Below are 13890 nucleotides of genomic sequence, written 5' to 3'. Positions count from 1 at the left end.
TAACAGCAAGTACACCTGGACCTAACCTCCCTTGCAAGGCAGGAAGGGAAAGTGAGGAAGATGAGCAGGGAAGTAACAACTGAACCAGATGAACAAGGGTGCGGAAGCTGCGGGGGAGAGAGGGCTCTGAGCAGGCAAAGGGAACAGGTCAGCATGCTGACTAACACACAGTAGTGAGAGCTGCTGGCTGGAGCGTCTAAATGCAGCTCATCCCTAATGGCAACACACCCGCACCCCACTTGGCCCTGGGATGGTCCATCCACTGCAGTAGCCAGCAGCACCTTGAGCTCATGGTAACTGATTTCACCAGCAAACTCCAACCTGAGCGTGCACAGTGAAGTCTGGGCAGGAATGCAGGGTGGAAAACCCAGGAAAACCAGATTGCTTGGTCACCTGGAGAGCTTTACCTACAGGTCAGATTGAGAGCATCACAGAAGTCAACTAAACATAGAGAATGACACAATGGATGCTTTCAAGTATCCACTGGCCCTGCTCATCTGTGGGGCAGGCCCACGTTTCCACCCTCTGGGAAAGCCCTCAAGATGCCTCAGCTCCCCCTCCAAGTCCAGTTCCAAGCAAACACAATCCACAGAGTGAAAACCCAAGCCAGAACAGGCAAAAGCATCCACTGAATGACCTGAGCCCCAGAGAGCTGTGGCCCGCCAGGAAGCTCTTTGCAAACCACGCCTGCACTTCTGTGATGTCGGCCAGCACTGGCCAAACAAAAGGAAACATTTCCAAACTCCAAACGAGCCAATCAAAATATAATGCCTTAAATCCCCAGTGACAGGAAAATAAATTCCGTTATTGCTTCTACTTCCAGCCCTTCCAAATTCAGCTTGGAGAGAACCAACAACAAGGCCTTTGCTTGCCTGACACATGTAGGGTTCTCTTCCCCGGCCAGCAGATCAACTCACCTTGATTTGGTAGCTCTGCTGATCTCTGCTCCACCCCTTGATGAGAGAAAGCACTCAGATGCTTCCCCCCAGCCTTCCACCTGCCATTATTCCCAATCTTTCTAGCAAATCTGCGAATCCATTGTCCACTCCGAAGCCCTGCAGGTTCCCAGGAGAACAGATGTTAGTGAATTCCATTCCCTTTTTCAGGCCTTGAAGAGGACAGACCACAACCCTGACATTCATGCAAAAGCTTGGAAACTGTGGACCCTAAGAGGGCAATGAATGGTAGTTGGGGGACGGGAGCCTAGTAACAAAGGCCAGAGCAGGAGCAGGAATGAAAGAAAGAAAGTGAGATAACGGATGCAGAGGAGAGTGTCTGCCTGCTTTATTTCATCCAGTGGTTGTGGATGATGGAGTTGTGACCTGGGGACTTGAAGAATCTCTGGGATGGGCTTGGTCTCGGAGACAATGACTGGGGAGAGCAGTGAGGTTCCGTGGCAGGATGAGACCTGCAGCAAGGTACCTTTAAAGAGGCGGTATTGCGAACCAACGACCCCATCCTCTACCAACCACTAGCTCATGGGTTGAAAGCGGTCCAAGAAATCACACAGGAACACCAGAAAGAGTGTAGGAGGACCACATGGACAAAGGAAAACGTCTACACAATTCAAAAACTGGACAGACACTGATCTATGCTGGACACTGTGAGAAGCTCAGTGACCATGAACTTCCGTGTACACAGGTGTCCAAGTCCACCAGAAAAGCATGGCAAGCTGCATGTATGTGCTATGTGCCTGAAACTGGAGTACGGGATGCTTTATTCCAATTCATATGTGCTTCTAGTAAGACCAAGAGCTTGCTTTCTCGTTAGATGGCCAAATCTTTGAATATTTAAGAAGCATAAGTACATTTGACCAAGATTACTCACTAACAAAGGAATGAACTATTCACACTCAAATGGCTTGCTGCTTTAAAGCATGATGCGCACGCGCCAGAAACAACACGGAAATGCTCCCATGTGGAGAACATCTCAAGTGGCTCATTAGGATCCATGAAGAAGACAATAGCCTGTAGCCCCAAACATGTGTCCATCTTCCTGTTCCAGAATTTTCAGAAGTTAGTGTATACTTTCCAAGCTAAAAACGATTACATAAATACCTTGGAAGCATCAAGGGATATTTCCAAGGCCTGCCAACAGTTAAACCACAACGAAGCTCTGGGCCAAGATATTCATGAAAAGTTCGGAAGAAGTTACTTGGAGAAAGATGTCCCTGCAGTGCATAGATTTTTTTTTCTCCTCAGGAAGAATGCATAAATCAGTAGGAGAACAAGGAAAGGGAAAATTAGGTCTGTCATAATAGTGTAAGAAAAAAGGCAACTGAAAGAGGGCTAGAAATAAAACAACACAACAACTTCGCAATGGATATGTTGTTATTACCAGGATTAAAAATTCGTTCAAACATTGCTCTCATACTTTTCCTGCCCACAGATTAGAGGTAAAAATGTCTTCACGGAGCTTAAGGGCAAAGAACAGACACTTGGCTCTGCTACCGCCTCAATGTGTGTCCGTGGAGAAGGCCGCTGTTCCTCTCTGCAAAGCAGATTCCTCACCTGAGCAACCAGAATTCTTTTTTTTTTCTTCTTAAAATGTTTTATACTATTTTATTATTTTTATTGGAAACACAGATTTGCAGAGAGACAGAGAAAAAGATCTTCTGTCCATTGGTTCACTCCCCAAGTGGCCACAACGGCTGGAGCTGAGCCAATCCAAAGCCAGGAGCCAGGAGCTTCTTCCAGGTCTTCCATGCAGGCGCAGGGTCCCACGGCTTGGGGCCGTCCTTGACTGCTCTCCCAGGTTATTAGCAGGGAGCTGGATGGAAAGTGGAACAGCTGGGACATGAACCGGCACCTGTATGGGATCCCTGTAGCTGCAAGGCTACGATTTAGCCACTAGGCTATTGCACCGGATCCGAAATCACGATTGTTAGGTTGCCTTTAAGTGATAACTCTAGACAGCTGTCAGGGCCACACATCCAGGCCAGTTCCTCCGCAGCAATGAAAATAGTGCAGAAAAGACAAATGGAAGAGGTAGCGGAGACAAGAAAACATACAAACAGGCTGTCAGTGACATTCATAAAAGGGAGATTTATCCAGAAACTGGAAGCCACCATTTAATGAATATTCAGCCTTCATCCTGCAAGCCTAAATTCCAAGCAATGAACCCTCTCTCCTGCTTTCTGGGAACCTTTAAAAAGTGATAGAGTTGAAATTACACCTACTGTCCACCATATCAAGAGACACTAATTTCTACTGTTTGTGCTGAACCTTTTTCATCCCAAAACTCGTTTCTCACATTTCTCTATCCCTAACAAACACTATTAATAATAATAATAATAATAATAATAGGCCTCTCAATCTCTCTATCCCTTACAAACACTAGTAATAATAATCGTACAAAAAAACAGTTTTCCTAACATTTTGAAAAATAAATGGCCTTTCACCACAAAACACTTAATCCCATCACAGACTTTCAAATGAGTGCCCATAAGCAAACCCTAAGTTTAAATCTTCAATGAGCTGAGTTTGCGAAGGATACAGACCTCATGACCTTCTCCCAGAGAGCTAGGCAGAGAAGCACAGAACAGCTCTCCAAATACTACTGCCTTACTTTCTGACAGAATCTGAGACCAGCACCCTAAACCGACCAACACTGAGCCACCTCCCATTGAACATTCTCTCTGTGGGTTAAAACTCCAAAACCACCATGAGGAAGGACACAAGAATCTAGCTGGAGACTGGCTGACTGATGACTCTTCCAACCACAGACTCACACATTCTAACTTCTTCAGAGGCCTAGGGCAACCAAGGACCAAATGCTTTCTTTGTAAGGACATGCCCAGCCAATGGGAAGTCAGTGTCATTTTAATTTCAACCAGTATGTTTCCTCCAGACTTGGAAAGAAAGAAAAAAGAATATGTGATTTTTATGACAAACTGGGGAGAAATAACACACTCATAGATACTCTTGGCATAAGTAATGCCAAATTCCTGAAGGATCTGGGAAGAAGTTGATAAAGCAACCCACTAATATTCCACCATTCTCTGTGGTCAACGAAGGTCCCGAGAGCACTATTGACCATAGCAGTAGAACCAGAATGCTAAGAAAAGCAGACAACTACTAAGCACTTCTTCAGCTGGATATAGCCCAGAGCAGGGGAGCCCGGGGTTTACAGTACAATGGTGTTAGTTTTTCCCTTTTTCAAAAAGAAAGATTTATTTAGTTGTTTATTGGAATGGCAGATCGACACAGGGAAAGACAGAGGTCTTCTCACTATTGGTTCACTTTTAGCCCACGAGCCTGGAACTCCACCTGAGTCTCCCATACGAGTGACAGTGGCCATACTCCACTGCTTTGCCAAGCACATTAGCAGGGAACTGAATTGCAAGCAGAGCACCCAGAACTGCAACCCATACTCCAAGGTGGAATGCTGGCATTGCAAGAGCTGCTTAATCCGCTTCATCAAAATGTCAGCCCTGGTTTAGCTTTTTGACATAACCATCTGGATGTCCTTGAGCAAGTCACTTGCATGTTTAGAGTCTGACTCACTTTTTTACTTATAAAAATGAGGCATTTGGGCCAATGCTCCAGCAGTTGTAAGCTTCAATGCTTCTCTAAGCAATAATTTAGAGCATTGCTACCCAAGTCAGCTTCAATAATCAAAATCTGTACTTCCAAAAATAAATTATTTCAGAGGGGAAGGAGTTCAGATCATGAAATCTGGCTACTTAGGTTTTTCTTTAAATGCAGAAATTAAGTAACTGCTACATTACAAACTCATTAATGGTACAAGCAAAATAAAGCCTGCTTGATGAGGCTTGTCTGCACCCACTAACACTGCTTTGCAGCTGGTTCCAACCAACGTCTGCCACAGAAGCTGCTTCAGCCCTCATGTAAGCCATAGCATGGCTTTTATGTGCTCCATTAAAGGCAGTCTACATCATAGTCATGTGTTACTGGCCTCAAGCCTATCTGCTTTCCAGGCATGTAACCCAGCAGACATTTGCAGAGTAAGTGAGTAACCATGAACTTGGGATACAATATATTAAAAACTCCTACAAGGGCTGTCTTAGAGAGCAGTAATATCTATATAGCATCCACCTGCTTCCCACTCAGCAGGGGAGTATTTTCTAGGTGAGTGGGAAGAGCCTACCTCCAACCCAACCACTTGAAAAAACAGATTGCAGTCCCCACTACATAAGCACTTCACTATGCTAGCACCTGCAGCAGAAATGAGGATCCCTCGCTTATGCAAACTGCCTACGTAGGCACCCAAGCCACCGGACAACACAGGTTCTGCTCTACAAGCGACTCACCCTTGCCTGTAGCTACTTCTATCCATGGAAAGCCACTTGGGGTGTAGCAAAGGCAACACCGGAAAACTGTCCCCCTCTCTCTTCTTCCCCAGGTACAGAATCTTTGGTGAGACAGCCTTGAAAAGCTTCTATGGACCATCTGGGAATGCCTTTGCAAGAGCAATACTGCCTTCCACCTCCCCCCTCCCCTCCCCCCGCCATGCCGCAGTCTGTTCCAATATGAGACAATTTGTTCCAAAGAGCACAAATGACTGCTAGACATTAAGCCTCATATTATGTTGGATCCAACCACTTATTTGAATCTCACAGACATAATGATGTGTGAAAGAAGCCAGACACAAATGAGTACGTGCTGTATGACTCCATTTATATAAAATTAAAAGTTAAAAAAAATGAAAAGCAGACAAAACTCATCTACAGTAGTGATAGAAGCCAGAATGGTGGTTACTTCTTGGGTGGGAAATACTGGGTGGAAAGGGGCCACCAGGAACCTTCCAGGGTGCAAGAAATGTTTGATTTCTAGAACTGGGTAGCAGTTACACAAGTGTAAAACTATTTAAAAACTCACCACGCTCTAGACTTCAGACATATGTGCATTTTGCTATATATGTTAGACTTCAATAAAAGTTTGATTTAAAAGGCTGTGTGGGATAGGCATTTAGCCTAGTTTTAAGATGCTGGTTAAAAGACACTCACTCTCCATATCACGAGTACCTGGGTTCAACTTGGACTTGCTCTACTCCTGAGTTTGGTTTCCTGCTAATACAGACCCCAGAGACAGAGGTGGTGTCCCTGTCATCCACGTGGGGCACCTGGATTGAGTTCTGGCTTCCTAACTTTCTGCCTGACCCAGCCCCAGTTTTTGCAAATAATTAGGGACTGGATTGGCTGAAGGGAAGTTTCTCTCTCTCTCTCGCTCTCTCTCTCTCTCTTTCTTTCTCTCTCTTTTTCTCTCTCTCTCTCCCAATCCCTCTCCCCCTCAAACAATTTTTAAGTGTTTTATGGAGTCCCCTGATACAAATGGAAAATATACTTCTCCTTTAGCATAAGAACATCTTCATCTCTACATTGAGCTTCTACAAATAATACTAGTCATTAGCAACAGCTAAATCCACTGCTCCTTGGCAGGAAAATGTATATGAATGATCTCCTTCTAGTACTCGAAACACCGATGCCATCCATATCTCCATCTCACAGACGAGAAAACAGACACACAGCCAAGGGATGCAATTTGTCCAGTCATACAGCCAAATAAAAGGGTGAAACTGGGAAGGAATCTTGAGCAACCCAATGGCAGAGCCTCTGTTCTCCCTTGATCTTCTAACTCTGCCACATGCTGCAGGATAAGGAAATTTCTTTTTCAGGTCTGATCATGTTCGATTGGTTCTGCCTTTTGCTCTGTGCCAGCAAAATGAGCTAGCATCATATTGCCATTTACAAGTGCAGTCATCAGAGGAAAAACCATGGGGGTTTGTGCTGGGATAACAACCTCGAGCTGATTAAATTCCTGAGGTTCCTTCGGAAGATATACCTAGTTTAGCTGGAAGGACTTATAGTCTGATCTTGTTCATTCCCTTCAAATAAATATATGGGGATGAGGAATGGGGGGTTAGGGTGGCACCACGTGGGGTCTCTGTGCTGGCCACTGGGGCTTTGGGAAACATCAAGTCCTGCAGTAATATTTCCATCGAATGCCACACATTTTTAAGATCTGCTTTCGGGACATTGTGAAAACACCACGGAGGCCTGTTCCCCTCTTTTTCTAGCATTTATATTGTTATACAATAGAACGTATCTGTGGAACCTGGAGAAGTTTCACACTTGCTCTTTCATTACAGAAGGCACAGCTTGTGACTGCCTAGACATCAGTGTGTGTGTGTGTGTGTGTGTGTGTGTTTTACTGTCTTCTCAATTAGCTTCTCCAAAGTTCTCCTATGAAAACCTGTGGGATCGTTCATTTCCAGATCCAAACAAGCTATATATTACAGACCCTCCGAAAATCCCTGGGGGACAAAGGCAGAAGGCAAGCCTAACACGATCTGAGGCTCTAGGAGCAGCCAGCACCCAGCACCTAATGCTGCACTCCACAGCCTGAGCACAGAATCACCCCCCAACCCCAGCCTCCAAAAGAACTACAGAGATACTTGCTCTTCAAGTCACTCAGAAAAAATGATTGAACATTAACATTTCCAATTAAAAAAAAAGACCTCATCCCCCAAGGACCTGTGGTGGCTCCCCGACCACTCAGTTCCTGCTGGGTCCCACCCCAATGTTTATCCATCCCCGGCACCACAGCAGCCAAACCCATCAAGAGTAGGTCCCATAGGCTGAAGATGAACAGGGTTTTAGGGCACAGGCAGCAGATTGCACTGCCACACCCCCACCATGCCCCAGACATCTTCGTTCTATTAACCTCTTGTGCTGGGCAAGACTCGGATCCTCTACCCAGGGTCGTTCCAACTCTCCACCTGGCTCCAACCAGCACACCACTGGGAGCCAGCATGGCTCCACTGCCTGGAGCCACTTCTTAGACTAACCCATGTCAGCAGACTGAACACCTCTAAGCCACTTCTTTTATGTAATGCTTCTTGCCCCAGCAAGGCCCTGTCTAAATCACATTGTGCTACCTATGACAGCACAACTGTTCTCAATCGTTGAGCAATCTCCCTCCATGCCACCAGATACAACAAGAGGTGGGTCACTGTGCCCTGCTCCTGCTCTTCCACTAAGTTCCGCATCACCTTAAGTCCCCTGCCCTGCAAATTCAGGTTCTGCCATCTAGAAAACTCTGCAGTGGCACAGCTAACATTTTCTGTTTCAATGGGCTGTGCATCCTCATTAACAGCTGTTAAGGTACCAACAGAACTTGAGAGTGGAAGAATTCATAAAAGACAAGTTTCCAACATCCGCTTCTCGGCCACACACAGCCTTAAAGTGATTTAAAGGCGTGCACATACAAATGTCACCACTCATGAAAGAAATAAAATAAAAGCCAGGAGGGGGAAGTGGTGCTTATCCAGAAAACAGAACTTCTGAGTAATTTCAGAATTCAATGATAAATCGGGTGATGGCTAAAATGGATGAGTCCATCCTGTATTTCCAATGCAGATAAATAATAACAGTTCTCAGAGCCAATACTGCACGTCTCGTAGGGGACTGTATGCAACCATGGGCGATCCCTTGGTCTTAGGACCCTTCAAGGGTGGCTCGTGTACCAATACTGCCAGGAGGGAGAGAGTCATTCAGAAGGTGTTCTTGAGATGCCACATCCTGCCCCCTGGCACACGGGGAAGCCAGAGCTAGGTTCTCCAGACTCCTTACCTGGTCATCATAGCGATATGTGAGGAACTGCTCCCCTGTTGTATCTTCCAGGAAACTTCCTTGAGGAGAGAGTGCAAACTCAGGAAGGAAGTAGGCTCCAGGAGACTTCTCGGCTGCGGTCTGTAAGGCAAGACAGCATGGTCGTAAGTGAGACTTCTGGAAGGACACCTCACCCCAGACAGGCAGAGTCCAAAAGGTCATCCCGAGAGAAGCCACTCAGCTAAGGTTGGTTTCAAGCAAAGTAAAGGGAAGTGGCCTGTCCTGGACTCAGCCAAGGTGAGGCACATCAGATGCCCAACGTGGGGACACTGCTGGGTCTGGACATGACTCCAGTCCCTCACAAACTCGCACCAATGGTGTTACCTCAGGACACCTGCTTTTCTCTCTCCCCCATTTCTTGTTCCATTCCCTACCTGTCAACACTTGAACCACTGAGTTAGTCACTCACTCACTCCTTTCTTTTCCTCCTTCTATACTTTTCACGTTCTTTCCTTCCCTGCCCTTTTTCAGCATATTCATAGTCACAATAGAAATTTCAAATAAACAAATAAACAAATAAAAATTATCTACAATCCCACAAACCTATAACCACCACTTTGGGGTGGGTTTTTTTATACATATATTTCTTTTGAGAATGTTTTAATAAGGTTTTGCATGTGTCTACACATATCCGAGGTTAAACAGCCTTGGGTTTCGCGGAAAGACTGGCTCAGGGAAAGCTCATATCCTCATGTCTGAATCACTGGGCTGAAGCCCCAACCACTGAGGTCTGAGGGGAATCAGAAAGGAAAGCGTCTGGTTGGAGAACATTCCTTGGATATGGTGCCCTGATGGACTTAAAACCATCACACCTCCACCCACACCCAACCCCACCAGGAAAGCCCAACCGAGGGATATCAGAGGGTGCACGGTGCTTACCAAGGTCTCTGCCCTGATGGTTTCAAGGAGGAAAGTGATCAAAAGAGATGGAATCTACAGTGCTCAGTCTCACGGGGAGCAAGGACTACGTCCCAGCTGGGGACTCCAATCCCTCTGCTTGGGCAGGAAGGATAGAGAAACAGAGAAAAGACTACAGGCGTCAAGTGAGGAAGTGGCTCTGTGCAAACAAGAAGAGTGGGGAATAAATAATAAATGCACTCCTCTAAATCCTCTGCTGTACCAGTAGTTTCATTCCCAGTCTACAATGGAAGCTTTGGGGGATGTAAAATCAACCATTTGAGTACCAAACTTTGGACAGAGAAACCAGCATGGTATCGCTTTGTCAAGAGTCACTGTGGAAGCAACTCCACTTGATGAGCTAATGAAGAAAGCACCAGAATGTTCAAAGGGCTTCAAGATTTTCTTAGGAAACTCAACTGATGCGGGAGACTCCATCTCACTATTGTTATTTGCTTCTATTGGCTCCAGAGCACCTGAGGATCAATATGTTAAATATCCAGAGTTTATGAAGTCCTCTAAATCAAACTCCTCATTTTACATACACATCAACCAAGACTCTAAGAAGTGGGAGAGTGGAACAGGACTGGAACTGCTGGAGTAAGGGGCAGTGCAGTTTCCTGAATTGAGGGTTTCCAGTATGAGGGCAAAATGTCATTGAACATGCATTCAACAAATGTGTGGAGGCTTCAAAAGGTTTATGGAAATAGGCAGTTAAAAGACAAGGCCAGCACCATGATACAACAGGCTAAGTCTCAGGCTGCAAATACTGACATCCCTTATGGGTCCAAGTTTGAGTCCCAATTACTCCTTCTAATCCAGCTCCTAATGTGCCTGGGAAAGCAATGGAAGATAACCCAAGTTCTTGGATCTCTACACCCATGTTGGAGACCTAGAAGAAGCTTGGCCCAGATCCAGCCATTACAGTCATTTGAAAAGTGAACCAGTAGATGGAAGATTCTCTTACTCTGTCTTTCAAATAAAAATTATCTTTTTACCTGCATTTACATGCAGGCATTTGGCATTAGCAGTTAACACACCATTTGGGACATCTGCATCTAATATCGGAGTGTCATATTTAAGCCCCAGTTACTCACTTCTGATCCAGCTTCCTGTTAATGCAGCAGTGATGGCTCAAGTGTCTATGTCCACATGGAACATTCAGAGTGAGTTGCTGGCCTCTGGCTTTGGCCTGGCCTAGCCCTGGTTGATGTGAGTACATAAGGATCTTCCAGCTGTCCCACTTATATCCCCTCACACCCCATTCAACTGTCAAACCACTGAGCTGCCTCTTTCCTGGATCCATCCACATCTGCCCTGCACGCTGTCCTGTCGTGGCCGGCTGGGTCAGTAACGTGGGCACGGCGAAGGATCTGGGGATGAGGCACCGACTCACGGAGACCAGAGATGGTGGAAATGTCTCCCCCTGGCCTCTCTCGAGGCCTGCTTTTATTGCCTCCACTGTTGACCTCTCACCTAGTTCTTGTTTACGCTTTAGCCCACACTCTCAATATTGGATACAGCTGAGTTCCATTAGACCAGGTGCGTTCAGCCCCAAGCCCATTGCCTGTAGTGCTCAGCTTAGCAAGTGCTAACCAACTCCTTAGCCCACAACACTGTCCAGCCTTTCTTGTCACACAGCTGCCTTCTGGGCCTAGATGGGACTGTCTCCTTCGTGGAATCCAGCCACCCATCCATAGCAACCCTGCCTGATACCCTACAGCGTCTATTTGCATATCTTTGGTAATGGGGAATTCACTTTCTCCCTAGGCACCAGGAGCCTGCCAGAGATAGGCAGCAGACCCAACTGAAATCTTCTCTCTAACTGAGGCACCCTGGCCCACAGGACCTTTCCCTACTGCTGCCCTCCCTCGCATCCTCCATCTCACACACACCCTCCCCCACCAACACACACATCCATACACATGCACAATTGAATTGTGGAGACAGCAAAGCAGGAAGGGAGCGATATTGGAATCATGGAATTGCAGGGTTGGAAGCAACTGCAGAGACTGTCTAATCCCATCTCCCCCAGGACTTGATCTGTGGCACATCCAAAGGTGGGAGAGGCGCTTGGAAAAGATGGCAGTGAAGGAAACTGAAGCTTTGGAACACATTGCTGTGAGCCAGTATGTGTGAAAATGATCTTATTTGTACTCACACACACAAAGACACCAAGGCCCAAGGGCTCAGGTCATTGAGCCAGGGGCTCACAAACTCCCAGCTGCCCAGTGAAATGTCACCTTCTTCCACCCAGTGATGGACAGCAGTCTTAGCAAAGGTGGATGTTCAGGCAAGGGCTTGGCTCAGGGGTCAGGATGTGATGCGGGATGCCTGCATCTCCTAACTGAATGCTGGGTTGGATTCCAGCTTCAAGGAATGTGCATCCCAGGAGGCAGTCCTTGGGGGCCGAAGTACTTGAGTCCCTGCCACCCATGTGGGAAACCCAGATAGAACTCCAGGCTCTTGGCCCTGGCTGAGTAGTGCAGATGTTTGGAGAATGACCTAGCAAGGGGAAAGTTTCTCTCTCTCTCTCTCTCTCTCTCTCTCTCTCTCTCTGTCTCTCCCTCATTCTCTCTCTCTGTCTCTCCCTCATTCTCTCCCTTTCACTCTGTCTCTCCCTTGCTTTCGCTGCCCTCTTCCCTTCCTTTCAAAATGAATGAATGAATGAATACAAATGTTTTTTAAAGGAAACCTGACTTTTCCTTTAGGAGACATGGCTGAGTTTACTTGCAACTTCAGAGGGCATCCTCACAAGAAACCTACAGCTGACATTTCCACCCACATTGGAGTGGACTTCTTAAGTGTTAGGGAGACTTCGGAGCATGCAGCTCCTTACAGGACAGGGCCCCCAGAGAGGCAAGAGTTGCAAGAAAGTGAGGAGGAAGGAGGCCGGATGTGGACATGTGCAGTCTTCCCAGGGCATGGGGCCAGCGCCTAGAAGACAAGCTGCCAAAATGCATCATCTCTAGCAGCCACTGTCCACAGCTGCCGCATCACTAGGGAGGGGGGAAGTGAGAATGCAGACAGATCCTCTAGGGGCTGCGGATCTGAAGCTCGGGGATACAGCTGTGTCTCCCTCTCCCCCTCCAGCTGAAGGCTTGGACTCTGGCAGGAGGAAGTAAACATGGGATGGATTTTCAAGAACAAGATGTCAGTGTTCTAGGCTTTGCTCTACACCCCCTAAAAGAATAGGGCTCTGCATGAGAGCTCAGCGGCTAAAGTCCTCGTCTTGCAGGCACTGGGATCCCATATGGGCGCTGATACGCATCCCAGCTTCACTGCTTCCCATCCAGCTCACTGTTTGTGACCTGAGAAAGCAGTTGAAGACGCCCCAAAGCCTTGGGACCCTGCACCCATGTAAGAGAACCAGAAGAAGCTCCTGGCTTCAGATCAACTGAGCTCTGGCCGTTGTGGCCACTTGGGGAGTGAATTAGCAGACGAAGATCTTCCTCTCTGTCTCTCTTCCTCTGTGTATAGCTGACTTTCAATTTTAAAAAAATCTTTTAAAAAATTTTTTAAAAGAAAATTAATCAAATTTGAGGAAAGGGCCAGTGGGAGTTTGAGTCATAAGTTAGGGGTGAGAACTTTCCTGCAGTGGTCTGTTCCTGGGACTAACTACTTATCCTGTGGGTTCCCGGTAGACAGCTCTGGAAATGAACAGTCTTAGAGGGCATGCAGCTGGGGCCTGCTGAGGAATCGCTGGGAGTATCAAGAAAGACCCCCCACAGGTTTGACTTCAGTGTCAAGTTGGGTGGAGTGTAGGAAGAAAAGACAATTGCCACCAGCCACTGTTCACAGCTGTCACGTCACCAGGGAAGGTGCTGGATACAACAGGACTGATAGAATAGCAAGCAAAAGAAGGGGACACATGTGTATCCCTCCAACAGGGAATGTGATCTCCAAAATCAAGTACTAAGTATCCACACCGTGATGCAGTCACCCGTGTTGTCAGCATCTCAGATGGCCACCAGTTCAAATCCTGGCTGTTCCACTTCCCTTCCAGCTCCCTGCCTATAACCTGGGAAAGCAGCAGAAGATGGCTCAAATGCTTAGACCCTTGCTAACCATGTGGGAGATATATAACAAGCTCCAGTTTCTGGCTCCTGACTCCTAGTTTCTGCCTGGCCCTGCCCTGTTCATTGCAGTTATTTGAGAAACAAACCAGCAGATGGAACATACCTCTCTGTGTGTCTGTAACTTTGATTTTCAAACACATAAATAAATCTTTGGGGGGGAAAAAAATCAAGCAGTCCCCAGCTAAGGCACATACTCTCAATGAATTCCACAAGCCATCTTGATCACTCCTCCTGGCCTAGCCTAGTAGCTGAGATGCCCAAGTCCCCACAGTGTGGACACTG

The 13890-nt window shown here is 46.7% G+C and overlaps 1 protein-coding gene across 3 annotated transcripts in view; it reads right to left on the bottom strand.

Annotated features, from left to right (window-relative positions):
• Positions 1 to 13890, bottom strand: part of ADAMTSL3 (ADAMTS like 3) — a 318481-nt gene that overhangs the window by 264681 nt on the left and 39910 nt on the right. For all 3 annotated transcript variants that reach the window (XR_009245576.1, XM_058665539.1, XM_058665538.1), the window contains exon 3: positions 8594 to 8713. Coding sequence is in view for 2 of the 3 variants with exons in the window: in XM_058665539.1 (XP_058521522.1) it covers positions 8594 to 8713 (120 nt within the window). In the remaining variant the exon portion in view is untranslated. The remainder of the gene's footprint in view (positions 1 to 8593; positions 8714 to 13890) is intronic.

Source organism: Ochotona princeps, chromosome 6 (genome assembly GCF_030435755.1).
Source record: "Ochotona princeps isolate mOchPri1 chromosome 6, mOchPri1.hap1, whole genome shotgun sequence".
In the NCBI taxonomy this organism is placed as follows: domain Eukaryota; kingdom Metazoa; phylum Chordata; class Mammalia; order Lagomorpha; family Ochotonidae; genus Ochotona; species Ochotona princeps.
This window is presented reverse-complemented; position numbering and strand designations above follow the sequence as displayed.